The sequence below is a fragment of the Erpetoichthys calabaricus genome, chromosome 2 (assembly GCF_900747795.2).
Source record: "Erpetoichthys calabaricus chromosome 2, fErpCal1.3, whole genome shotgun sequence".
Classification (NCBI taxonomy): domain Eukaryota; kingdom Metazoa; phylum Chordata; class Cladistia; order Polypteriformes; family Polypteridae; genus Erpetoichthys; species Erpetoichthys calabaricus.
The window spans coordinates 284,160,803-284,186,754 of NC_041395.2; the positions used below are offsets into that span (position 1 = coordinate 284,160,803).

Genomic DNA, 25,952 nt, shown 5'->3' on the forward strand with positions numbered 1-25,952 from the left:
TCCCATTCTTAATTAAATCGACCTTTTCCAAGGTAAACAGATCCACATGTGTTTATAGAAATGGAGCGAGGAGGCACAGAGCTGCGCTTGAGCCGACCCACAGAGAGGCTCCGATGACAGCGCGCAAAGTCCTCTCTGAGTTAGAAGCCTTCAGCATGCTGCTTCATAATGTGGACCAAGCTGTTGGATGACATGGCACTAGAAGAGCACAGACCATTTTCGGTTAATTTCTGGGGGCTTACAGAGGTCTCATTTGAGTGATTAGAAAGAAGTGCACAAAATATACAGATCATATAGACGCATCTCTAAATCAAACCATTCACTGAAGTTTGCACAAAGCTCTGGAGCTATCACAGAAATGAAGGAAAAGAAAAGATTTACTCTTCAGAGGAAGTTAGCTACAATCAAAAGCTTCCACCCATCCTACTCTCTCAAATGTTCCACAAATAAACTAAACTGAACTTGTCAGATCAGGCATCAGAATTTGCAAAGTGAGGGCTACCCCGCTAGCTCCTTTAAGGCTATGTTCACATTACTAAGCTGAAGAGACTCAGATCTGAGTCTGATGTTTTCAGAGCTATTTGGATACAGAAATCCAATCTTTTCAAATCAGATTTGAGTCACTTTCTGATGTAGTATTAGATTGGATACGGATCCGATTCATGGCCATGTGACATAAATGAGAATGGTCAGATCAGAACTCATTGTTTTTTTTGCCTATACTCATGGGTTGAGCAATGTCGTCATCAGCCAGCACTGGCAGCATGGAAAAATGAAAATGGAGAAGAATTACAACTGTGACAACAGTCAAGGTCCCATCATTGCTGGCTCCTTTCTTGTCTCACACATCTCTCAGCTTAGCAGTGCCAGCAATAGCGGCAAAACAGCAAAAGCTAGCCATCTGGCTTTTTTTCGTCTTCTCAGCCTAATCATGTTTAGTTGACGAGTTGTTTGCCGTTCTCTAGAGCAAAATGCAATGCATAAACTCCGCACTAGTACATCCATTTTGTTGGTTTGAGTCATCCCTCAAATGTGAAGTTTTTTCTTGTTAGTGACGTAGAGGACTTGTGCACAATGTCTCAATGTGCACATGCATGCCATTTCAGGGGTCAGATGCATTGACATTACAGTTAGATACCGGTCACCTAAACTTATGAATGTAAACCATCATGATGGAAAAATCTGATCTGACCAAAAAAATCAGAATTGAGCAATGAGGCTTGTGATGTGAATGTAGCCTAAATACAGATTTCCATTAAAAAATATATTTGTATCATTTTTGTCATTAAGAATAGTGGTCACCTGGCCCACTGGTACAACAAAGGCAACTATTTTTGACAATACATTTTTCACACAACACTGAGTTTATAATTGTCAGATGGAGGTGTGATATTTAGATGTGATATTCAAGCAGTATGAACTCCTATACATTATTAATGTGTATTTTGCAATTCAAATGAAGAATCTGGAACAGAAATGGAACATTAAGTTTGGTGGCCACAGTGACAGTGGATGTTCTTTGCACCCAGTCTCTTAATCGGTGGACATCTCCTGCTTGTAAATGAAATGTTAATAATCCCTTTTTCCTATGGCCGGATTAAGACCTTTACAGGCCCTAAGCACTTAAAAGATTTTGGTGACCCCATATACTATATACCTAATTCAAAATACAAACAATAATAAACCATATTAAACCAAGGTGTTTATACATGGCTTTATTTATTGATAGCACTGCATGTGTATACAGTAATAATTAAAAGTATTTATTTTGTTTTCATATAAAATTATTGCAAAAAAATTAAAAAATTTTCAAATTATCATACAAAATGCATACAATAATGGTATGCTATGAATTATCGTACATGCCATAAAATTATCATACATGTATGATAATTATCATATGCTTGGCAATGCTGCGCTGCACTCATTCTCAGTGGATGACTGAATGGGAGGACAGCCAACATGCCAACCAAGAAAAGAACAGTCACGTGAGCTTCAGTTGACTATGTGGCAGTTGCTAGATTCTAATTTTGTTGTATTCCCAAGATTAATATATGTCATTAACCTCTATTTTTTACTATTTTATTATTATTTTTATTATTGTACTATATACAGTATATATATATATATATATATATATATATATATATATATATATATATATATATATATATATACTGCATACAGTATATATATATATATATATATATATATATATATATATATATATATATATATATGTGTGTGTGTGTGTGTGTATGCGTGTGCGTGTGTGTGCGTGTGTTTGTGGAATGTATTCATTTAATGTTGGAACCCCTTTTTGTGGAACCTGGTTCAGCTGCACCATATGGTCCATGGTAAATCCAGCAATGAAACATTTCTGTAGTTCCCCCCCTTCCCTTGATACCCTAAGCTTAATGGTTAATCCAGCCTTTTTTCCCCCATAATGAGTCTCTGTTACTTTTAAGTATTCATCACTATGATGACAGTTATTTACAGTTACTCCCTGCACCATGACGTGTGGACTAGTTTTGAATAAAAGTAACTTTGCCAAACTCTTTTTCCAAACACTCAACTTTTTTTGCTCCTGTGCTAGTGGAAAAAAAATAGGAAAGAATTCTCACATGGAAAAAGTGGCAACCAAACAAAATTATTTTACAAGCAAAATTTGTATTTGTAACACAAAAACACTCTGCAGTCATTCGACCCACAGGGATGACATTAGCATGTGGCTTTGCAAAATGTGAACAGGAGCTCTCTGATGTGTTTCTCATTTGTAGTCATGCTTGTTCCTTTAACATTCCATTTACTCACAGTCAAATCATTCTCAAATGCATGTGCATTTGGAAAGAACAAGTTTGGCCAAGTTGCTTAGAAACTGCTCTGTAAACCACACCAGCACTGTTTTCACCCCTCACCACTGATTCATTCCATGACAGTAAGAAAATCACTTCATGTGCTATCATTACAGTTACTGATATTTTTTAACAAGGGTACATAAAAATTGCATTTCATCCATCATTTGGCACAAATCAGGAATCAACCCTGGAAAGGTCACTGGTCCATCATAGACCACTCACTTCTTCAAGACCCATACCATACTAATTCATTACTTGCTTTTGTTTTGAGAACTGGAACAACGTGGAGTAAAACTACAAGCACTGATCTGTAGCAGATACTGAAAAATTTATGGCCAAATGCTACATGCTGACTGGCTGTTACATTTAAACCACTGAGTGACTAGACAGAAGCATGCATTTGGTTAAAATGTGCTTAAGTAGTTTCTGCAGTCGATTGTTAGAGAAACAAGGACATTAATAAAGAATGAGTGCATCGATTGTTTCAAAGTGCTTCTAGTAACATGGTAGTGCATTGGATAGTACTTAGGCCACCATGTTAATTTTAGGCTGGACTGCTTTTTGGGAGAAGATAACATATTCTCAAAGACAAGTTTGATTTGTGCCTGTAAATCATTGGTGTGTGAGTGTGGTCAAGTCTGTGTGCCCTGATATGAATTCCCATCTCAATACAGTAGTCATTTTGCACCTTTTCCTACTCTAACTAGAAAAGGCAGGCAAGCAAATGAATAGAGTGATATGAAATTATAAGACATGAATAAACAATGAGTAAATACTGATTAATGGGAAAGAAAATCATCAAAATTAACTTGCCGTAGATTTGTGAGATTTGCTGGCCACCCACTGTGCAGATTTTGGCTTTGATGTGATGTCCTTAAATAAACCTTCATGGTTTATTTAGCTTTCACACTAAAAGGCATGTTTTTTTAAACAACATTGTTTTTGGGTATTTGTGAAATGAATCCCCAATTAATCTTTTACAATTCCTAATAACTCAAGGAATATAACAAAAAGGTGCATGCAGAATAGTTAGAACTGATCCATCATATTGTGCTTTTGCATTCTTTAACTGTTTGCTTCTTCTGTGGTAAATGACCTAGAGAGTTTAATTGATTTTACTGGCTGTTATCCCTGATCTAACACAGAGATATTAAAATAATGGTTTGCACATGCATAGCAGCTTTGGCTGTAGGCTGCATAGATTGACCTTTAGTATGTGGGCCATGTTTTGGGCTCACTGTAGCTATCCCATATTAAGCTTGTCACTTGAACATGACTGCAAGGAAACATCTTTCTGCCTTGTCTCACTCCTGTAGGAGCCTGAAACCATCACTGTCCCATGTGAAACTCCAGGCATATCCACAAAATTGTGACTGTGTACTAATCACCAATAAGTGAGACATATGGAAGGCAGCTATGCTAAACACTATATCACCAGTGTTTGAAACATAATAACCAAGCTTCAACGTCTCATTCTCTTTTATGCCTTCTGGTTGTAGTGGTGGCCTTGATTATGCCAAGCTCTGCAAGTCACAGCAGAATTTTTACTGTCAGCAACATTTACCAGTCACCCCTGGAAAATTCCCAGACTGTCAAATTCCAGCTACAAGATTAACATTTCCCTTATGTGTCTTAGTTATTGTCATAGTGGACTTTGTCTGGTGCACTTCTCATTAAAGCCACCCTGGTGTCATAGTTACTGTATGAACAAATTACTGCAACTAGCTTAACACTAACATCCTACTTGTCTGTCAACCTTCACAGAATACATCAGAAGTTAACACACATTGCAGGCTCAGAGGATCAACTGCTTATTTCCATGGTTTTATTCTTAGGTTCAACGTATAAATGTGAACATAGATTTTTCTTTACATCCACATAATCTTCTGAGGACTTTTGGTTAACTAATTGCTGTTAGCTTCATTTGAACAAGGCTCTGAGGAATTTAAACTTTTCATGTCCAGACAGCTGCATCCATAGACAGCCATCCCCGACACTTTCTATAATAATACCACATCTTTGTTCTTGGAGGGGCTGATTGCTCTAGTAGGTGCCGGAGATCACAGTCAGATGAGGCCTGTAGTTATGCAGCCCCAAGCTGTGATGCACTGTGTGTTCTGGCAGCTTGCACTCATGGCCAGTATTAGGTCTTTTAGAATATGTGCTACAGTAACTGTTCTGTGGGACTGAACCAGACAGGCTAGACTTCACTCCCCCAATGCATCATGAGTCTTGGTTGGCCATGATCCTGTCTCCAGTTCAGTGGTTGTCCTTCCTTGTACCACTTTTGGTAGGGACGTATCACTGCACACTGGAAAAACTCCTCCAGACCTGACATTTTGGAGATGCTCTGACTTAGTCATCTTAGTCAATTTGGCCCTTGTCACAAAGTCGCTCAGATCTTTATGTTTGCACAGCTTTTCTGCTTACAACACATCACCTTCAAGAACTGACTGTTCACTTGCAGCCTATTATATCCCACCCCTTGACAGGTGCCACTGTAATGAGATAATCAATGTCATTCACTTCACCTGTCAGCGTTTTTAATGTTGTGTTGATCAGTGTATATATATTGCATTATTAAAGGAACAAATTATTTTATATAGCATGTGTCAAAGCACCTTTACAGCCCAGACAGGCTGGCCAATTTGCTCAGGGTCACAGAGTGAATCAGTGGTGGGGACTAAACCAGCAACCTTATCATTTAAGGGCCATTTGCATACTTACTTAAGACAATACGGACTTAAATGTAAATATTATTATAAATTTATTTAAAACCTTTAAAACTCCAAATTTTAATGCTTAAACTTGAAGTTAATACTGCTAGTGGAAATATGAGAAGGAGCACATCTTTTCAGGAAGAAGCAGAACTTTTCTTGTAACATTTAAAAGGTGGACTTTTTATTCCTTTTCTATGTTAAAACAGCCTATTATCTTATAACCACAAGGTACCTTATTTATAAATGCTTTTGTATTTAGAAAAGAATAGATATTTTGATAATTAGTTTAATTGAAAAGATACTGTTATATTGTAAGTCTAGAGCTTTAGGAATGTTGCTGTATTGTATTGCATGGCCGTGCATGTTTTAGCTGATAAGGAATCGGTTTAATTCAGAAGAATAACTGCCATTATAAAACACAGATGCTGCTTATGGTCACACAAGTGTGCTTCCTACAATATTCCATCATACAGGCTCTCCTCGCTATAGTGTTCTTCTATAGAGTCCCGATAGTTACCTTGGGGACAGATTTATGCTTAAGTATAACTATATAAGGCCAGTAAAAGAGCTCATCAGAGTTCTTCTACAACAATCATGACTGAAATAAATGTGCAGTATAGAAGAGGTTAAGATACTAGACAGCAAAGCAAGAGCAGAGGCATCCAGAGACTACAAAGTTGTATGGTGTGGATTGCCATATCTTCATTTGCTTTCACTTTGGCATATAATATTATTTAATATTAATATTTTGAACAGGTGAGGTGGATTAGCTCCAATAAAATTGTTAAAGTAGCATGATATACTGTTCAATAAAGTGTGGCTTACATAGAATCAATACAGCAGCATGATACAGTATTAAGTGAGGGCTCTATTATCACAAATGCTGTTTAAATTTGAAGTAAAACTGAAATAGCCCACACTAAAAAGAATCTGAACAGGCAAGAGAAAGTATGTTTTGAGGAAAGATGTCCCCAAAAGCTTTTCCACAATCAATGATGCAGTTTCACACTCCACTTTTACTAACAAAATAAAAGAGAGAACCTAATACTTTGTGATATAAGGACTCATTATTACCTACTATTTACTTTGCTTGTATGAATACAAAACTATGGTCTCAAAATGTAATAATGTTAATATGTTAGTAACAGCATATTAGCATATTCCCAGCAAAATCCCAACTTAATCTTTAACAACAGTGTTCACGGAAGGTGGGGAGAATCTGTTACTTGTTTTCAAGGCAGGAAATAAGAAGCATATAACTAGGGGGCAAACCAACAGATTTCTCACCCACACTAGAAGTCACACATTCATATTTCATTAATTCTTCAATTTCAAAAAATAAGCAACAAAAAATATTAATTAATATCAAAAAACTGAAATAGTATAAGGGAAAAAATTCATGCTGACTCTTAATTATCAAGAGCTTAACTTGATTTGGGAAGTAATAGTGTGTGTTAAATATAAATGTAAGAATTGTTTTGGCAATGGATGGGTTTCTGTGGAGAGTAGTGGGATGTGCTATGGTATATACAGATAAAGTATGTATAACTATAAAAGGATTTTATAAAAGTACACTTTCTAATTTTTATCTTCTTGACAAGTAACAAATCTGGGGTATTAGTACTAGGGTATTAGTATTGGCTTGGCTGAGTATTACAATAAGCCAGATGTTTAAAAAAAAAAGGATGATGCTTATTTTAAATATGAACATTCTTTGGTTTCTTCTGCAAACTTTTTAAAAGCTAACAAAAGTAACTTAATAAAGTCTAAAGACTGTCCTTTGCAGCAAAGTGCCACTCTAGCCATGCCCATGTCGTATTCAATTTCAAGTAATATTTCAAATGTACAGAGCACATTGAAATTCTTACTTGTACGTCTACCTAACATGCTGTCTCCAGTACCATTTTCAGACTGTTGTGCAATGGGTTCCTTTAATGAATTCATCGATTCTGACTTTGTTTCTTGCAGTAAAGGCGTTTTATAACTGAACATCCAACCATCCATCCATTTTCCAACCCGCTGAATCCGAACACAGGGTCACGGGGGTTTGCTGGAGCCAATCCCAGCCAACACAGGACACAAGGCAGGAACCAATCCTGGGCAGGGTGCCAACCCACCGCAGGACACAGACAAACACACCCACACACCAAGCACACACTAGGGCCAATTTAGAATCGCCAATCCACCTAACCAGCATGTCTTTGGACTGTGGGAGGAAACTGGAGCGCCCAGAGGAAACCCATGCAGACACGGGGAGAACATGCAAACTCCACGCAGGGAGGACCCGGGAAGTGAACCCAGGTCCTCAGGTCTCCCAACTGCGAGGCAGCAGCGCTACCCACTGCGCCACCGTGCCGCCCATAACTGAACATTATAGACCTAATCAGTGATGTCTGTGTTTCCATAAGTAACATGGATTGTCCATTATCAGACACTGTTGGTATCCATGGTGGAATCTAAATCTACATACTGAAGTCAAACATGAACGTCAGAAGGCATTAAGCCAATACATGTGTCAGCCGCAACATGAGCTATACTGTAAATATGTAACTAAATAAAACAGGCAAAGTCGTTTTTCACTCAAATTTGAAATGACAGATTAATCTACTTATAAAAATGCCATGTGTTTCAGTATTGTCATGTATTCTTTGCTAGTTCTCATATGGTTATTAATTTTGGTAAAAGACTAATAAATGTCTAGATAATTTATTTTATGTCTATCTTAGTTTAATAAGTACAGTGAAAGGGTCCTTGCAAGTAATGGTTAACCCCTGACACATTTTGTACAGTACTTCAAAGGGTTCAAAAAATAACCCCCCTTTACAACTATCCCCACAGTACCGAGTCCAAAGTGAGCAACGGGCTCCATTTCACACAGGTAGCCAGATCCTCCATCAATGATGCGTGTATGGGGACCACTTTTCTTAGTGTAAGCAACCACCTTCGCTCCGCGGGCAAAAGCTCCATGTTTGGTCCGTGGAATCACTCGTAACCATGTATTGGCAGACCCCTGGAGAGAGAAAGAAACAGGAGTCTTTTATAGTATGAAGAGACAGATTGTTTCAATGAGCGAAAGCCCCCTAAAAAGGTACATAGCAATTTGTCAGTTGGTCTTTGTTGAATATTCATAACGTCTTCTAGTGATATTGAAGCTGCTTTTAATCATCACCTCCTATCCAGACACTGCAAAATGCCATGTTGTGACAAAGCAGTGAGAAGTCATACTGCAAACCGTCTCCATATTATATGAGTGTGCCACTGTGGGGTCACAGACCTTGTGCTATAACACATACTGTATATTGTTCCACCTTGAGTACATCCCCCACTTAACCATGCCTTTCACCTACTTTTGGGTGGAAATGGTCTCTTTTGGACACTGCTTTTGTTATACTCCTTGTCACATCATGTCCAGTTTGCTTCTAGACATGCCTCCCATTTGTAAAAGTGATTGGCAGAAGCAATTTTGGTTTAATAACTTCTGTTGCTACCTTCTTAAATTTACACAGATGTCACTCAATGAGTTTTATTGAACTGCAAGCAAAGTTGCAAGGGCAGAAGAGCACCTTCATGTCACGACTTACCTAATCCTCAGCCACACCATCTCACTTCTCCTATTGTTTGAAGTCCTACCACGTACATTAAATTATCTTTCTAACCATAAAACTAAACAAAATCATATATCTCTACTAATACATCTGATTGCATTGCATCGTTACTGCTACTTGTGAATATGACCTATTATTACAAAAATATTCAATAAACAAAGATCTGGTATCCATGTCTTCCATGAAGCAAATAAACAAATTATAAAATGCTTCAAGTGTGCAAACAGCTAACTAAGTCCCTGAGCACACATATCCTTTAAAATGTATACATTTTCTAGCATTTTACTTTTGTTTGTTTTATTTTTATTTTTGGATCAAGTTTCCCAGTAGTCACTAAGAGAGACCCATACATCCCTGGGTGCATGTAATGTGGTCACAACTTTGGATGATTATCTTATTTAAAGCTTGGCTGCATACCCAGTAACTGTCTGTACTTTTAAAAAACCAAGGGAAGATTCAGCAGCCAGAGAATACTAGCGTCTTAAGAATTGAATTTTTAGTTTTAGGTTTTGGGATTGAATTTCTATTTGCCTAGTAAATACAAGGTTGCTTTTCCTTTTTGTTTGGTTGCTGATACTAAGCCCACTGGTGTTAAAATCCCTGCAGCTTTTAAAGAAGTTTATTATACACACCTGTGGGATATGATCGGCCAGATGGAGCTGTCCCTGCAGCATGGAAGTGCCCTGAATACCAGCAGGGAATCATGGACGATGGATACCACAGGGGCCAACAGATGACGCTGCAGGGAGGCCCAGAGAGTTGTTTGTGCCCTATAACCCGGAAGTACGTCGTAGGCAAGGCGACAAAGGAAATGACGTGCTTCCGGGATGAAGAAAAAGACTTTTTATCTGACCCGGAAGTGATAAGGAATCACATGGACTGTAGGGTGGAATCACTTCCGGGTCAGGGAATATAAAAGGACGATGGGAAATCCCAGACGTTGAGCTGAGTTGGGAGGCAGGGTGGCTAAGCTTCTGGGAGTGGAGGATTGAGTATTGGTTATTGTTATTTGATTATTAATTTGTTATTGAGTATAGTGGAGTAGTGGTGCTTTGTGCACTTATTATTATAATAAATATTATTATTTGGACTTTTATCTGGTGTCTGACGTTTGGTCTGAGGGCTCAAGGGGTCACGGAGACCTTAAACCTTCTTCTTTCAGAACACATCTATTTGTTTAGAAGTGTCATAAACACCACAAAGTTGATTTGATGCTTTAAAGTGAAGTCTTGAATAACCTAAACAAAAACCTGTTCACAAAAGTTTGGATGTTTTCCAGAAGACGTTTGTTCATCAATATAATTGTTGGTGAGAGTTGTTCTGGAATTTATCCCTTTATTGTGATTGTAGGATTAAGGTTGTCACCTGTGGAGAGGAGAGGCAGTTTCTTTTATGCAGTCTAGTTCCATAAAAAAATGAGAAAAGCATATTGATAAAATGATAGGATTATCAAATCAAGAGCGCAAAGGAACATTATATAATGACAAAAACTCTACCCATTTATTTTCTACACTTAACAGTTTCTATTGTTATACTAGCCACATTACCTGTTGAGGACAGGTAATAGAATTCATTTTAAAATATTTGCTCTCTCTTGACCCGCGAGTACCTTCAGTATCTTTCCTTGTGCGTCTGAACCTCTCCTGACCAGTGCTTCACCTGTTGAGTGTATTCCCATAAAGTCTGCTACTTAGACTTCTTGCTCACCTCCTGTCCACTTTCCATCTTTGAAGGCAACTCTCAGCGTGCCTCCTATTCTTTTACTCATCCTCATGTTTCTCACACTCACACTTACTCTTTTGATTGCATCAACAAAGCTAAACTGACCAATCATATCAAATCCTAACTCGTCAATCAAGTTGCTCATAGGAAGTAGATTAATAGACAAAGACTTTTTAATACAAAAGTGAAAGCAGATCTCTGAAAAGTGGTCTAAATTAATTACAAATATAAAAATACAAAATAATTGATCAGATAAGTATTCACCTACTGTAATATGACATATCTAAACTATCACTGGTGCAGCCAATTGGCTTTAAAAGTTGTGTAATTAGTTAAAAGGGGATCACCAGTCTGAAGTCAAGTGTTTTCAATTAATTGTAATATAAATGCACCTGTATGTGGAAGGTTCAGCTTGTGCTGAGTCAGTATTGTAGCCAGTCTACAAAACGAGGATAAAAGAACATTCCAAGCAACAAGAAAATATCCATGTCACTGAATAATTCTTGGGGTTCAGTTAAGTGAAACATTAAGAGATGAAATGGCACAGCTGTAAATCTACCTTGAGCAGGTCATCCACAAAAACCAAGTGATCAAAGAAGAAGACTAACAAGGGAGGTCACCAAGAGGCCTATGGGAGCTCTAGGTTTACAGGCTATAGTGGCAGAAATTGGAGAGAATGTGCATACAACACCTGCTGCCTAAGTGCTTCACCTGTCACAGCTTAAAAAATGCCACAGTTAAAAAAACACATGCCATCCTGCCATAATTTGCCACGAGGCACACAGGAGACTCTGAAGTCATCTACAAGAAGGTTCTATGGTCTGATGAGACCAAAAATGAACTTTTTAGGTTACAGACTGTAAGCCAAACACTGCACATTATCAAAAATAGACCATCAGGACCATGAAGCATGGAGGTGGCAGCATCATGTTGTGGGAATGCTTCTCTTCAAAAGGCCCTGGAAGGGTAGAATACTCTTGTAAGGGTAAAATGAATGCAATAAAATACTGGGAAATCATGGATGAGAACCTGATGCTGTCTATAAGAAACCTGCAACTTGGGAGAACATTTGTTTTCCAACAAGACAATGACCATCCATCCATCCATCCATCCATTCTCTTCCGTTTATCTGAGGTCGGGTTGCAGGGGCAGCAGCTTGAGCAGAGATGCCCAGACGTCCCTCTCCCCAGCCACTTCTTCTAGATCTTCTGGGGGAATCCCAAGGCATTCCCAGGCCAGCTGAGTGACATAGTCCCTCCAGCATGTCCTGGGTCTTCCCCTGGGCCTCCTCCCGTTTGGACGTGCCCGGAACACCTCACCAGGGAGGCGTCCAGGAGGCATCCTGATCAGATGCCCGAGCCACCTCATCTAACTCCTCTCGATGCGGAGGAGCAGCGGCTCTACTCTGAGACCCTCCCAGATGACTGAGCTTCTCACCCTATCTTTAAGGAAAAGCCCAGACACCCTGCGGAGGAAACTCATTTCAGCTGCTTGTATTTGCGATCTCGTTCTTTCGGTCACTACCCATAGTTCATGACCATAGGTGAGGGTAGGAACATAGATCGACTGGTAAATTGAGAGCTTCGCCTTGCGGCTCAGCTCCTTTTTCACCATGACAGGCCGATGCAGAGCCCGCATTACTGCGGATGCCGCACCGATCCGCCTGTCGATCTCACGCTCCATTCTTCCCTCACTCAAGAGTGGTGGGAGAGGAGAAAAGAGTGCTGTTGTTGTTATGTGGAGAAGAGTGCTTGTGCGACTGTGTATTGCCTGTGGGTCATGGGGAAGACGTGTGCCCACGGGTGAAGAAGAAAATAAAAAGTCCTTGGTTTATAATGTGCCTCTGTGTCGTTCTGTGCCGGGTCAGGCGTCTATATAGCGCCTATTCTACAAACTTTAATCACAAAAGCACCAGACATACGCACCTCTCATCATAGCGCAACTGTCAGAGTGCGAGACACACGCAAAGTCAAAACTTCACTTGATCAAAAACAAGAAACCATCCAACTAGAAACCAGAAAAGAAACCCTCCAATGTTAAACCGAAAGGGTTTGTGCCCACTACAGAGCAATAACTTCTGCTCATTTTCCAGTATAATAACATTATATAATTTCACCATTAGTTTATTTCACTGGTTGCTCTGTATACCAGGCCAGGCCAGGCAGTAGGCCAACGGGAAGGCTCCCACTGATTGTAAATGTCAGTCTGGCTCTGGTAATGACTTAAAAACCACAATGCTATTGCCCTAGAATGTTTGGGTCAAAGTCCAGATCTCAATTCATTTGAAACTTTGTGGCTGAACTTGAAAATGTCCGTTCACTCGCAATCCCCATGCAACTTGACAGAGCCTGAGTAGTTTAGCAAAGAAGAATGGGGAAATAATGCAGCTGACAGAGACATGGCCACACAGACTCAAGATTGTCATGGCTGTCAAATGTTCTTCCAGAAAATACTGACTTGAAGGGGGTGAATATTTATACAATCAATTATTTTGTGTTTTATATTTTAAATTAAATTAGATCACTTTGCAGAGATCTGCTTTCTCTTTGATATTGAAGAGTCTTTTTCTGTTGACCAATGTCAAAAAAGCCAAATGAAATCCAATGTTGTATAACACTGAAACATAAAAACACTTCCAAGGCTCTGAATAGTTTTAATAAGCAATATACTGTGTTTTTTTTCATTGGGTACTACAGTCATTCTCCCAAATAAAAAATGTGTATTTTAGATTAGTTGGATGTCCTTTAATAGACTGACACCCTATCCATAGTTGACTCCTGATTGGGGTTAGATACTGCCAGGATAGGCCAGGCACACCTGACCTTGATCTGGGTAAAGTGTGTTTGAAAAAAAGAGATGAAGGTGATTTGGTCTCGTTCGTTGTGGGAGGTGGACGTCTGAAGCGGAGCTCCGTTAGCAGTGGTGTTATTTTTTCTATTATTTCTTATTAGCCCGAGGTATCCTGTATTTACCCAACTCGAGGGTTCTATTATAATATATGCAAGCATATATAAACATGACCAGCAAGAAGGGGGCTCAGAAAGAAACGGAAAAGAAACCTAAAGCTACATCCAAGCCTAGACAGGCAAGTCCAAGTTCAAGTTCAAGGTATGGCCTTTCAGACACTGACCTGGAACAGACAGGTGAAAGCCCAGGCCTCTTGGGACCACGGTCCGCTGCATCATCTCCAGTCCAGAGTGAAAATGGGAGCGAATGTGCAAGTGATGCAGGTCACAATAGCTCACCGATTCCAGAAGATCACTTGAAAAGGCCTTGCAGTCTGCGCCTTCATCTACTCCTCGCGAACCGGTAACATCAGCTGTAATAGAGCTCGCCGCTTCATCTATGGTGCATGAAAGCAGAAATGATCTGTCCGAACTGAAGGTAATGATCACTGAGCTCAAGCAAGAGATAAAGAAAGATATAAAGAAAGAAATAAATGTTATGCTCAAGACAAGTGTGAAGACAAGCGAGAAGCTGCGGCGGGAGCTGCAAGAGCTGCGGCAAGATAATAAAGACTCGGAGAAATGCGTATATAATTGCTTTGAGGCAGTCTTTAATGGTATGCTGGAAAAAATTGAGGAGCACATTCAGGAAAATGCGTCTAAATTGAGAGCACTTGCCGATCTGCTGGAAGACATTAAACAGACATTCACGACTCGAATTGAAACAGCCGAAAATTTAGCATTCACTGCTGATGGAAAAGCAACAGCTGCGAATGCCAAATGTAAATAACTCAGAGATAGACTTGCTGCTCTGGAAGATGGATGCAGAAAGAATAATATTAGAATCGAAGGTCTACCTGAGGATCGTGAAATTCCAAAGCCAGTGAAATCCTTAGCTGAACTATTCTTTAAAATAATTGGAGAGGACTTCAAATCAGACACCGAGATAGCAGCAGCTTATCGCCTACAGAGATCAAAAACATTTAAACCTAGGACTTTTGTTGTGCGCTTCGAGAAGTTACAATATAGATTAAAAGTAATGTCACTTCTCAGACAGAAACAAGAGATTATATTTGAAAATAACCTCATTCGTATTTTCCCTGATTTCTCACCCTCAACAGCTGCTAAACGTGCTTCATTTTATAATATTAAACAGCGCTTACGAAAAGCCGATATCAGATACAGTCTGCTGTCTGTATGGAAAAAATTAAGTAAGACTTGCATACAGTAGATGGTCAACCCATCATCTCACTTTAGCTGGAAGAATTAACATTATTAAGATGAATATCCTCCCTAAACTTCTCTTTTTATTTCAAAACATCCCAATATACATTAATAAATCATTTTTTAAGAAATTAGATTCAACCATAACCTCATTTATTTGGAATTCAAAACATCCACGTATCCAAAGAGCGACCCTACAAATAGCCAAAGGCAGAAGGAGGCATTGCTCTACCCAACTTTCAGTTTTACTACTGGGCAGCAAACATACAAACATATAAAAACCTGGACATGGACACAAATAGATGAACATATATAGGCTTGGTCTGCAATAGAAATAAAATCCTGCAGTACTTCTTTATATTCCTTGCTTTGTGCCCCAATAAATGCAAGTTATCGCCAATATACTAACAACCCAATTGTGCTTAACTTACTCAGAATATGGAACCAATGTAGGAAGCATTTTAAGATAGAGAATCTTTTATCGGTGGCACCTCTGCACGAGAACCAGGGACTTAGACAGCATTCCTGCAATATATAAAACTATTTTACAGTCCTTCCTTTTCAAAGATCCAAGAGGACAGTGGGAAAAGGATCTCTCACTCAACATCTCAGAAAAGGAATGGAAGGTAGCAATGCAGAGAATTCACTCGAGCTCCATATGCGCAAAGCATACAATTATTCAACTCAAAATAATATATCGAGCACATCTGTCTTGTTTAAAATTGTCCAAAATGTTTCCAGGGCAAGATCCAACCTGTGAACGCTGCAATCAAATTCCAGCCTCACTGGGTCACATGTTCTGGGCCTGCACCAAATTAACATCATTCTGGACCAAAATTTTGAAATGCCTTTCAGACAGCCTTGGTGTCACAATCCCTCCTAATCCACTAACAGCTGTGTTTGGGGTACTCCCAGATGGGCTTAAAGTGGAGAAGGACAAACAAACTGTGATCGGCTTTACTACACTATTGGCACATAAACTTATCTTGTTACACTGGAAGAATCCTAACTCTCCCCTTTTAAGTCAGTGGGTAACTGATGTTATATATTATTTTAAATTGGAAATATCAAATTCTCACTTAGAGGATCTGTGCAGAAATTTTTCAAAACCTGGCAGGATCTAATCAATAACATTTTAGAATAAGCTCTTAAAGCAATGAGGAAGTAGATTCTCTTCCCATTTCTTTTCTTCTCCATTTACCTGTATATTCACTTATTAATTTATCTATTTACATATTTTTACTAGGTTTAAGTTTTATTCTGCTGCCCATGCTCTCTTTCCCAGGGGTGGGGGTTGATTTGTTTTCAATCCTATTCTTGTAAAATTGATCTATTTGTATGGAATGTTGTGTGATTTCAATAAAATCAATAAAATAAAAAAAAAAGAAAAGAAAAAAAGAGATGGAAGGATGGATGGACTTTTTCCAATACAGGGTGGTGAGGTTTCACAGTCTATCCTAGCAGCATGGAGATAAGGTAGGAACCCAACTATATTTTCCACCAGCCCATCACAGAGGGCCTATTGTAGACTCAGCTATTAGCCTAACCTGCACATCTTTAAGATCTGAGAAGAAATTGGAGCACCCAGAGAAAGGTCACATGATGGAATATGAAAATCTAAGCAGACTGGCTTCAAAATGAACTCAACTGAGATATATTTTCAACATGGTTGTCACTAATAAAAACATACTTGTATTTGCTAGGTAGAAGGAAAACCGATAATAGGAATAAAATGTCCAAATATTTAATCATTTAATAAATCACTAAAACTAGTTTACACTCACTTTTTATCCATGACTGCCTTGCCAAATACAGTAACTTCCACAATATCCAATTTGCTGATGACAACACAGTAATTGGGATGGTAAAAGAAATGAAGAGTCAGATGTAACAAAATGCTGTTGTGATATTAACCTGTCATCACACAGAACTTGTACTCTTAGACATGGAGACTGTTACCCAGCCTATTAGCTTATGAGACAGTATCAGTGGAAAACGTTAGCTGTTTCATATTCCAAACTGCATGAGGATGACAGCCAGTTTGTGTTGGGTCCACTTGGGTAATGAGAGTGCCTCCAGTTTTCCAGAAAAAAGGAAGGAAAGGAAGGATACTATTGATTTATTTTTTATCTGTTACAGAAACAATTGTCAGTAGCAGCATTACTATGTGAAATGGTAACACAAACACACAGACAGAACGTCTATACTGGGGAGTGTTCACAGAAATCACAGATTTCTAAATTTTCCTCAAAGGAGATTATGCTAAATGTAGCCATAACAAAGCCTATCCAGTGTTATAGGATTGTAGCCACCCTGGACATAAACTGCTAACATCTCCACATTCAAACACACAAATCATTAAGTGTGCAGGGCTCTGCTTGCGTTTACAGATTTCTACTAGTGAAATACTCATGTGTTCACGGTCAGTTTAAAGCAGTGCTTCCCATCCTTTTCTATGCCCCACAACCCTAGAATTTTTTTTTTATTTTATGTTCACACCCCCAACAAAAGTAATATGACTTTTGGAGATGAAGAAGTCAATTTTCTAATTTTTGAACTATACTGTAATTTGAACCACATACAGTATAGCAGGTGAACAAATTGAACTAAAAAAAATGCTTTTAACTAACTACATAAAATATAAATTGAGCAATTTACCTTTGTAAATTTCAATAATCTTGTAAATGTACCTCCCCTGATGCTTAGACACTAGACTGACGATCTGAGGTATCCTCCGAAGCATCAAGTGCCACAAGGAAATGACACACAATCAACAATCTAGGAGTTTGGGGGATTGGAGACCCCCATGAAGAATCGTTAGGAGTGTACCACTAAAGCACCAACCACCTGGTTCAAGTATTGTTTTAGCTTCTTAACAATACTTGTTGTGAAAATTTAAAAGTACAAAGGTGGATTGGTTTCTTTCTGATATCACTTTGGAAATTCATACCAACTATATCTTCCTGTCAAAATATGTTCAATCAGAATTCAATATGTTACTGTGCTCTATGTATTTATTAAGCTTTAAATTCATATGTGTTTTCATTGTGCCTGACAACACAGAGGCCTCCAGGAGGTGGTCTTTTGGAGCACTTTTAGTCACAGGCTCATTCCACCATGGTGTGCTTAGAAGTGCCTCTGGGGGTCATTTCTACCCACTGCTATCAGGCAATTCAGCGCTTCCACCCGATGTACTTGTTAAGTTTATTTATTTATTTATCAGTTTATTGATTGGCTGTATTATCTGTCCTGTGAGTCTGTATTCTTGTTTTTTTTATCTTTCTGCTGCTGTATGCGTTTGAATTTCCCCATGGGATTAAAACAGTTTATCTAATCTAATCTAATATACATAACCTGCACAAGAAATAGTATTCTTGCATATAAAATGCAAATATTATTTCAGCTTATTATTTTACTGCATCGTCTGCTTTTTCTGTTAACTGGACAGTCTTGTTTTTCTGTTTTCACCATTATGCTGTATCTGTCTGTGAGAAAGTATTCCATGGGCTCTGACAGGAGAAACACTGAAAAAAAACTTCTTTGCTCCTAGAGATTTCAAAAGGGGCAAAACTTCTAAACACTGATTGGTTTATTTTATTAAAACAATACTATCTTAAAGTTATAATAAGTGTAACCATGGCAGTTAGGAACCCCACAACTACTGGATTCTAAAAACACCAGAGCATTACAACAGATTACTTGCTAAACCTCGGAACTTGTGAATTTTGGTGTTCGGTAACATTCCACCCTCCTGATTTCTGCACTCTGACAGCACCTGGTCAAGACAACAGCTGAGAGACCCTCAGCTGGCTGAGACACATAGCAAAAGAGTGAGTGTCCTGTCAACTACAGTAACGTTCACCTTACTGATATTCAATGGAAGTCCCCCGGCATGCCTAAAATGATTATTTGTGTTGTGATTGAGTTTTCTTGTAGTTGTTTTGTCACCGTTGGGCCTTTGAGGCTGTGTTGCAAATGCAAAGACCCTTCCATAGTTCATTTTCCAACATTCTTTGTGCTACTGCTCCTAGGCACATGGATTTGTTCAAGTGCCAGCATTCCAGAGAACATTTCCACATCTCATTTTAGGGTACCCCTTAATTATACAGAGTAATGTAATTTTTAACACATTACCTTTCAAAAAAAGCTTACTTAATAATTTATATAAAGAAATGAATCCTTTGTTGTGGACTGACATTTAATACTCATGAATGCTCTTGTCCTTGTTTTTCTCTTACCGGGTTGACTTTGAAAACAGAGAGGGGCTGCGCCACATTTTCACCATGAGACACTATAAGATCCAGCCGTCCGTCTCCATCAAAATCTGTAACAACAGCTCCTGCAAGATAAATTGATTCTTGAGTAATCACCTTAGATATAAGCACAAATGTGTGGCTCTCAGATGAAAAGTAATTAGACTCTCTTTTCAATGCATTTTAAATTATGAAGCAATTAAAGAGAGCAGGCAAAATAATTAAAGGAAAAAAGCAGAACTACTGAAACACAGGGCGGCAGGGTTACGAGATGATACTCATTAGAAAAAAAACTGTCCCAACTGAATGTCTCTATTGTGGTATTCACTCTGGACAAGTCTTGTGACCATAAGGTTGTCTGGGATGCTCAAAGCTCATTTACAGCTGTGAATACGGCTGTCAGTTTCACTAAAAGCAAACCATTAAGTGTGTAGGGCTCTGCTTGCGTTTACAGATTTCTACTAGTGAAATGTTCATGTGTTCATAGTCAGTTTAAAGCAGTGCTTTCCAACCTTTTCCATGCCCCACACCCCTAGAATTTTTTTTTATTTTATGTTCACACCCCCAAGAAAAGTAATATGACTTTTGAAAATGAAGAGGTCAAATTTCTAATTTTCGAACTACATACAGTATGGTGAGTGAACAAATTGAACTAAAAAAAAGCTTTTAACTAACTGCATAAAATTTAAAGCTAAATTGAGCAATTTACCTTTGTAAATTTCAATAATCTTGTAAATGTATTCCCCCCCCCCCATGTTTAGACACTTGATTGATGATCTGAAGTATCCTCCGAAGTGTCAAGTGCCACAAAGAAATGACACACAATCAACAATCTAGGAGTTTGTGGGATTGGAGACCCCCATGAAGAAACGGGTACTGGTGCACCGCTAAGCAATGAAACACAGTTGATGTGCTTTGACCCCCAGTAGCACCTGCACTGCAGTTGAAAAACAGACGTGCCGCACAGTTAACATTGCTGTGCTACCACCAGGACTGCCAGCAGGAGAGATGGGCTGAATATAAGCAGCAGGTGTTACATCCAATTCAGTCTCCCCAGCAAAAATGTTAATCAATTCTTGAAATCAGTGATGCTTCACGATCAGGGCTTGCACAGAAATCAATACTAGACCTCGAAATTCCCTTTGGATTATTGCAAGGTCCATATCCATGTTTTTAAAAAAGTAATTTGCCTTTTCAGCCAAGGACGTACATTTCTGCAGCTCATTCACAGGTGACTGCTTGACTCTTTTCATATCATAGAACTAATAAATGCCCTACAATTGATGACACACTGCAAGACACCAATTGCACCACGATAAAGTCAGACAAAGCATCTCATTCAATTCTGGTGAATCGTGTTATAGCCTTCCTTATTGTCCCTCCCACTGAAATTCCATCTCGCACACCCTAGGGCTGCAGGCATCCCAGTTGGGAACTGCTGATTTAAAGGTTAAACGTGATTTGTACTTGAGGTGTCGTGCTTATCCATTAGGCTGCTCTGCATCTACAGTATGTGCAGATGTAAACTCAATTGTTTTATCCATCTAGCTACCCATTTTTGAAAACCTGAGGCTTATCTGAGAAGCATGGGCTGTAAGGTACAAATCAAACCTGACATCAGAACCAATAAAATATTTTAATATTAAATGACTAACCTTGTCTTTTCACCTTCATATTACTAAATCTTTATCATAAGTACCAAGTGTTATAATCAATAGTTGTGATGGTCTTCACTAGCAAAGGTGACTTATAATACAGTCTGAAAATTTTAATAAATTGTGATGAATGATTTCAGAGAAAAGGTAACCATTTGCTCTCCTCTTTGTTTCTATATTTTAAACACTTGTGTGTTGCTATAATAGCATGCAAATAATTTTGTACAATTTTCTGTGTAGCATGTAGAAGATAAGCAGTTACTGGAGCTTGCCTTGCTCAATGAGCCCAAGTGAACAGTGCATTTCTAAGAACCGGAGCCAGATACATTCTGGTATTGTATCTCCCTCTAGTGTTCATAAAGCAGTATGCACCATAAATGCTATTCAATTTTCAAACAAACCATGAAAAGAAAAAAAAAATCAATTAAAAATAACACAAGGGGTGTTTTGGAATAAAGCATACGCCTACATATAGAGAGAAAACCAAAAGCCCTAAGAGTAGTAAAAGTGGCTCAGTGAGATAAGCAAATTTAGAGCTTGGTCTCCATTTTTTGTGCTCACTTATTTTAATGCATTTTTATAGAAAAAAACAATGACATTTTTTAATTATTGTGGTGTTTTGCCAGTGTAGTTAGGAAGAACCCAATGGCACCTCCCTCCAGAGGGATAACAGGCACCCACACATACTGTAGGGAGATGACCTACATGTAGACTCAACACATACTGGAGGGATTATATGTCTCCTCGGGGCAGGTAGCATCTGACAGTTTCCCTGGCAGAGTTGGAAGAAGTTATGAAGGATAACATAGCCAGGCTGGTCCAGCTTGACATGTTATCTACACTAACTTCATGCAAGAATGCAGAGTAAAAATTAACTAAAATATCAACATGTCCATCCAATTGCCTGTCTGTCTGTTTCTTCACTAATGACTTTTCTAAATCTACATTTTCCATTTGAGGGTCATGGTCACTTGAACCTATTACACTAGCAGTTGGTGCAGGGCAAGCACTGAAATTGGGTGCTGTACCAGCTTATTGTGGAATGCACACATGCTCACTCACTGTGCCCAACAAGGAATCTCTAATTAACTAAAATTAATGTCTTTGGAGTGAGGGAGGAAATCAGGGAACCAGGGAGTGCCAGGGAACACTGCTATGGACAATGTGAAAATTCTATACAGACAGTGACAGACATTCCTGTTTGTGCTCATAATCCTTGGTAAGGATTCATCAGTTTTGACTCATCTTTCTGCCTTGACTGGATGCATCTGTATGCTTTTGCAGTTAATGTTTTAAAAAAAAAGGAAATTAGAAAGTTTTTGGAAATTTCAGAGTAAAATATACACATAGTAACAATTCTCTGTTTTGGCCTTTTATCTATTATGCAACCACAGAACATAACATCTCCCTGACTGAAACAGATTGGGGTTCCACTCCTGGACTTTACTTTATCTCAGGATTCGACTTTCTGCTTTTTGTGCATTTTGATTTTTGCTTGGAGTTTTTGGATCACAAATTCGTGTAACTCTGTATCAGTTTTTGGACTGTTTTTGTGTGTTTGCCCTTCATGATTTTGTTGCTATATTCTTAGGCCAATGTAAATGGTTTCTAATTTGTGAATGGTTTCACTAAACAGACAACAAATGTATTTTCAATAGTATATATTGTGACCAAGAAGGGCAATCCAGAATCCAATTATAGAAGACAGCAATTCAAGGGAGGATAACATGTCAGAATTTAAGAAAACCAAGGGGATAAAATAACAAACACTATGTCCTCTTTGCTTTAATACAAAGAATTCTGGAATGCTGAATCTTAAGCACTCCTGCCTACCTCAAAGCCATCCTTTTCTGCGATTTATAGAACTCTTTGCCACCACCAGGCAAACCCTTGCTTCTGTTTCTCTTCTGACTCAAAGCCCATTTGACTGAGGAGTTGAAACCCTTAAAAAACAATCTTGGGAATACGTCTGGTGCCATTTCTGGTTCACCTTTGATCTGGTAAACACTACATTTCCCAGCACCCATTTCAGGAACCTCAACTATAACATCAACCTATTGCTGCCTCCCACTAGTGGACTGGGGGAATATAGCCAGCTAAAAAGTTGTTGGCAAGCAATCTCAGAAGCCTAGGGGCATCCCTACCAGAATGTGTTGCCGTTTTCGATTTACAGTGTCACATAAAATGGACAGAGTAGTCTACAATATCCATCCATCCATCCATTTTCCAACCCGCTGAATCCGAACACAGGGTCACGGGGGTCTGCTGGAGCAAATCCCAGCCAACACAGGGCACAAGGCAGGAAACAATCCGGGGCAGGGTGCCAACCCACCGCAGGACACACACAAACACACCCACACACCAAGCACACACTAGGGCCAATTTAGAATCGCCAATCCACCTAACCTGCATGTCTTTGGAATGTGGGAGGAAACCGGAGTGCCCGGAGGAAACCCACGCAGACACGGGGAGAACATGCAAACTCCACACAGGGAGGACCCGGGAATCGAACCCAGGTCCCCAGATCTCCCAACTGCGAGGCAGCAGCGCTACCCACTGCGCCACCATGCCGCCCAGTCTACAATATAATACTCATAATACCATTCTCTGTACTGGTTTGGCACAACGTATACCTTTTATTACTGTAAGCTGTTCTGATTTTGAATGGCCTGAATAATTGTGTAATCATTCTTCCAAGGTGGTGCCACATGTTGCGATACTGTAGTTCATGACAAAAGTGATCTCCTACCAAAAGTCTGGCCTATTGTCGTTATATGTCCAGTTCTCTTTTCCTTCTCATTTGTTCTCCTAAATTCCACCTCCACTCCTCTTCCAGCTGTTTGCTTGTCCGACTACCTTGTCATTGGATGTCTTCAGGTTAAATGTATGCAAGATGCAATCAAAAAGATTGGACTTGAACTCTTTTATTGCCAGGCAACATACTTGCTGGGAATTCTCTTGGTGTTAAATCCATACACATAGCATGGTAAATAAAAACAAAATTAAAAACACCATATACAATACATGACCCCATCACACCAGTATATACAGTAGTAGTGAAAAATACATTATACAAAACACAAATATATAAAACAACATAGTAATGTAGAATTGCAATCTTGCCTTGTAATACTGTATATCAAGTAAGTCAAGTAAACATAAAATAAACTTAATTTAGATTGGACGGAGGAGTTTAATGACTGCAGTAGCAAAAGAAACTATTTAATGACTTATGTTTCTTTGATGGTAGTAACTGAAAGAGATGGTTGCCTGGGTGAATGCAGTCTAAAAAACTCAAACACTGAAGTCAGAAAAACCGGAAAGAATCTGTTCTGCATTTAAAATCTAATATGTAATAGATAGGCATGGGTATAAGTTAAACAATGAGCTACATTCACGAGCAAAAGTGTCAAAGCTGACTTTAAAATGCAGCCATGTAGCAAGTTGGCAGGATGCTCATTGATTCATCCACACTTAGTAACTCAGGCGTCACCTGCTCATCTGCAGTCAGTTTGACTTTACACTGAATAGAACAGAAGGTGCATTTCGCATTATGCTGAATATTAAATGGTCTGATTTTATGGAGCTTCACAGAACTGCCATTTGCATCACGACAATGCTCCTACACACACAATTTTTTTCAAGTAAGTTTTTTTTTTTTTACCCAAATAAAAAAATGAGTGCTAGATCTAGTGAGAATTTGTAAGGTAAACTACAGGGACCAAGTGTCTTCCAAGATATTTAAGAACACTAAGCCTTTGTTTCAAATGCAATTGGTTAAAATAGAAGAGCATAACAAATTTGACAATTGAGAGGAGACCGTTTGGTCCATCAGGCTCGTTTGTTAAGCTAATAGCTATTATGAATAGAATCAGGGAGTCATGGAGCCCCAAACCCCCGAACATAATCACAAAGAGAGTCCCGGGTTCAAATAAAGGATGATTTATTCACCAGTTCCTCCACAAAGTAACACAAGCACAAAGACACAGGTTCTCTTTGTCTCTCTCTTCACAATACTTCTCTTCCTTCACCACCACACTGCCCTCCTCCAGTTGAGTGTTGCTCCACGTCCTCCTAGTTCTGACTCGCCTGGATAAGGGAGTGCGGTCCTTTTTATTACGGACCCAGGAATACCGGTGCCATGGCAATTGCTCTATGAAAATACTTCCAGGTATCCCTACAGCACCCCCTTGTGGCACCCATGGTCCCCAGCAGGTCCGTATTGCCGGACTACATCTACCAGCATTCCCTGCTGGTTCCCGAATGGGTGCTGCCATCTAGCATCACACACACACACACAGATTTAGAATCGCCAGTTAACTTAACCAGCATGTTTTTGTGATGCAGCAAGAAGACTGACCGACCTTTAGCAAAAACCAATGCAGATATAAGGACAGCAATCAGATTTCTTCCAGACAATACCCAGTCATGGGATTGAACCCCAGGATGCCGGATCCTTGAGGCAGCAGCACTAACCACTGACTTGCAGTGTTGCAATGACAGGTCATGTCATGTCATTTTCTAATCCACTTCATCCAGACCAGGGTCGCAGGTAGAGTCTAGAGTCTATCCCAACTAGCATAGGGCACAAAGCAGGGTGCCAGTCCATTGCAGGGTGAACACACACACATTCATGTACACAAAAACACATTAGTGCCAATTCAGCTCATGTGATAGGTGCAATATATTTTAAAATTTTTTCCAATCTCAGTGGAATAAATTGACATATGTTTACACATGCTTATTGTTCCTGCTAATCATGTAATATTACATGGATGAATGTGGCCACAAGTATAAACTTCTTAGAAATTTCATGCTCTTCACTTTTAAAATTATACTCTCTCCACTTTTGTCATTAGCACTGCCACTAAAAAGCAGTTGATTATTTCATAATACAGAATAGTCCTTAATCCTTGCCTCTCCAATTGTCCTCTCAATGAAACCAACGTTAAAATAAAAGGTGATGAAGC

General features: G+C 39.0%; 1 protein-coding gene across 1 annotated transcript in view; it reads right to left on the bottom strand.

Annotated features, from left to right (window-relative positions):
• The window catches only part of crtac1b (cartilage acidic protein 1b), a 169,786-nt gene that overhangs the window by 24,111 nt on the left and 119,723 nt on the right, over positions 1-25,952 (bottom strand). The window contains exons 10-11 of the mRNA XM_028795662.2: positions 19,313-19,413; positions 8,420-8,588 (exon numbers count right to left, since the gene is read on the bottom strand). Coding sequence (XP_028651495.1) covers positions 8,420-8,588; positions 19,313-19,413 — 270 coding nt within the window. The remainder of the gene's footprint in view (positions 1-8,419; positions 8,589-19,312; positions 19,414-25,952) is intronic.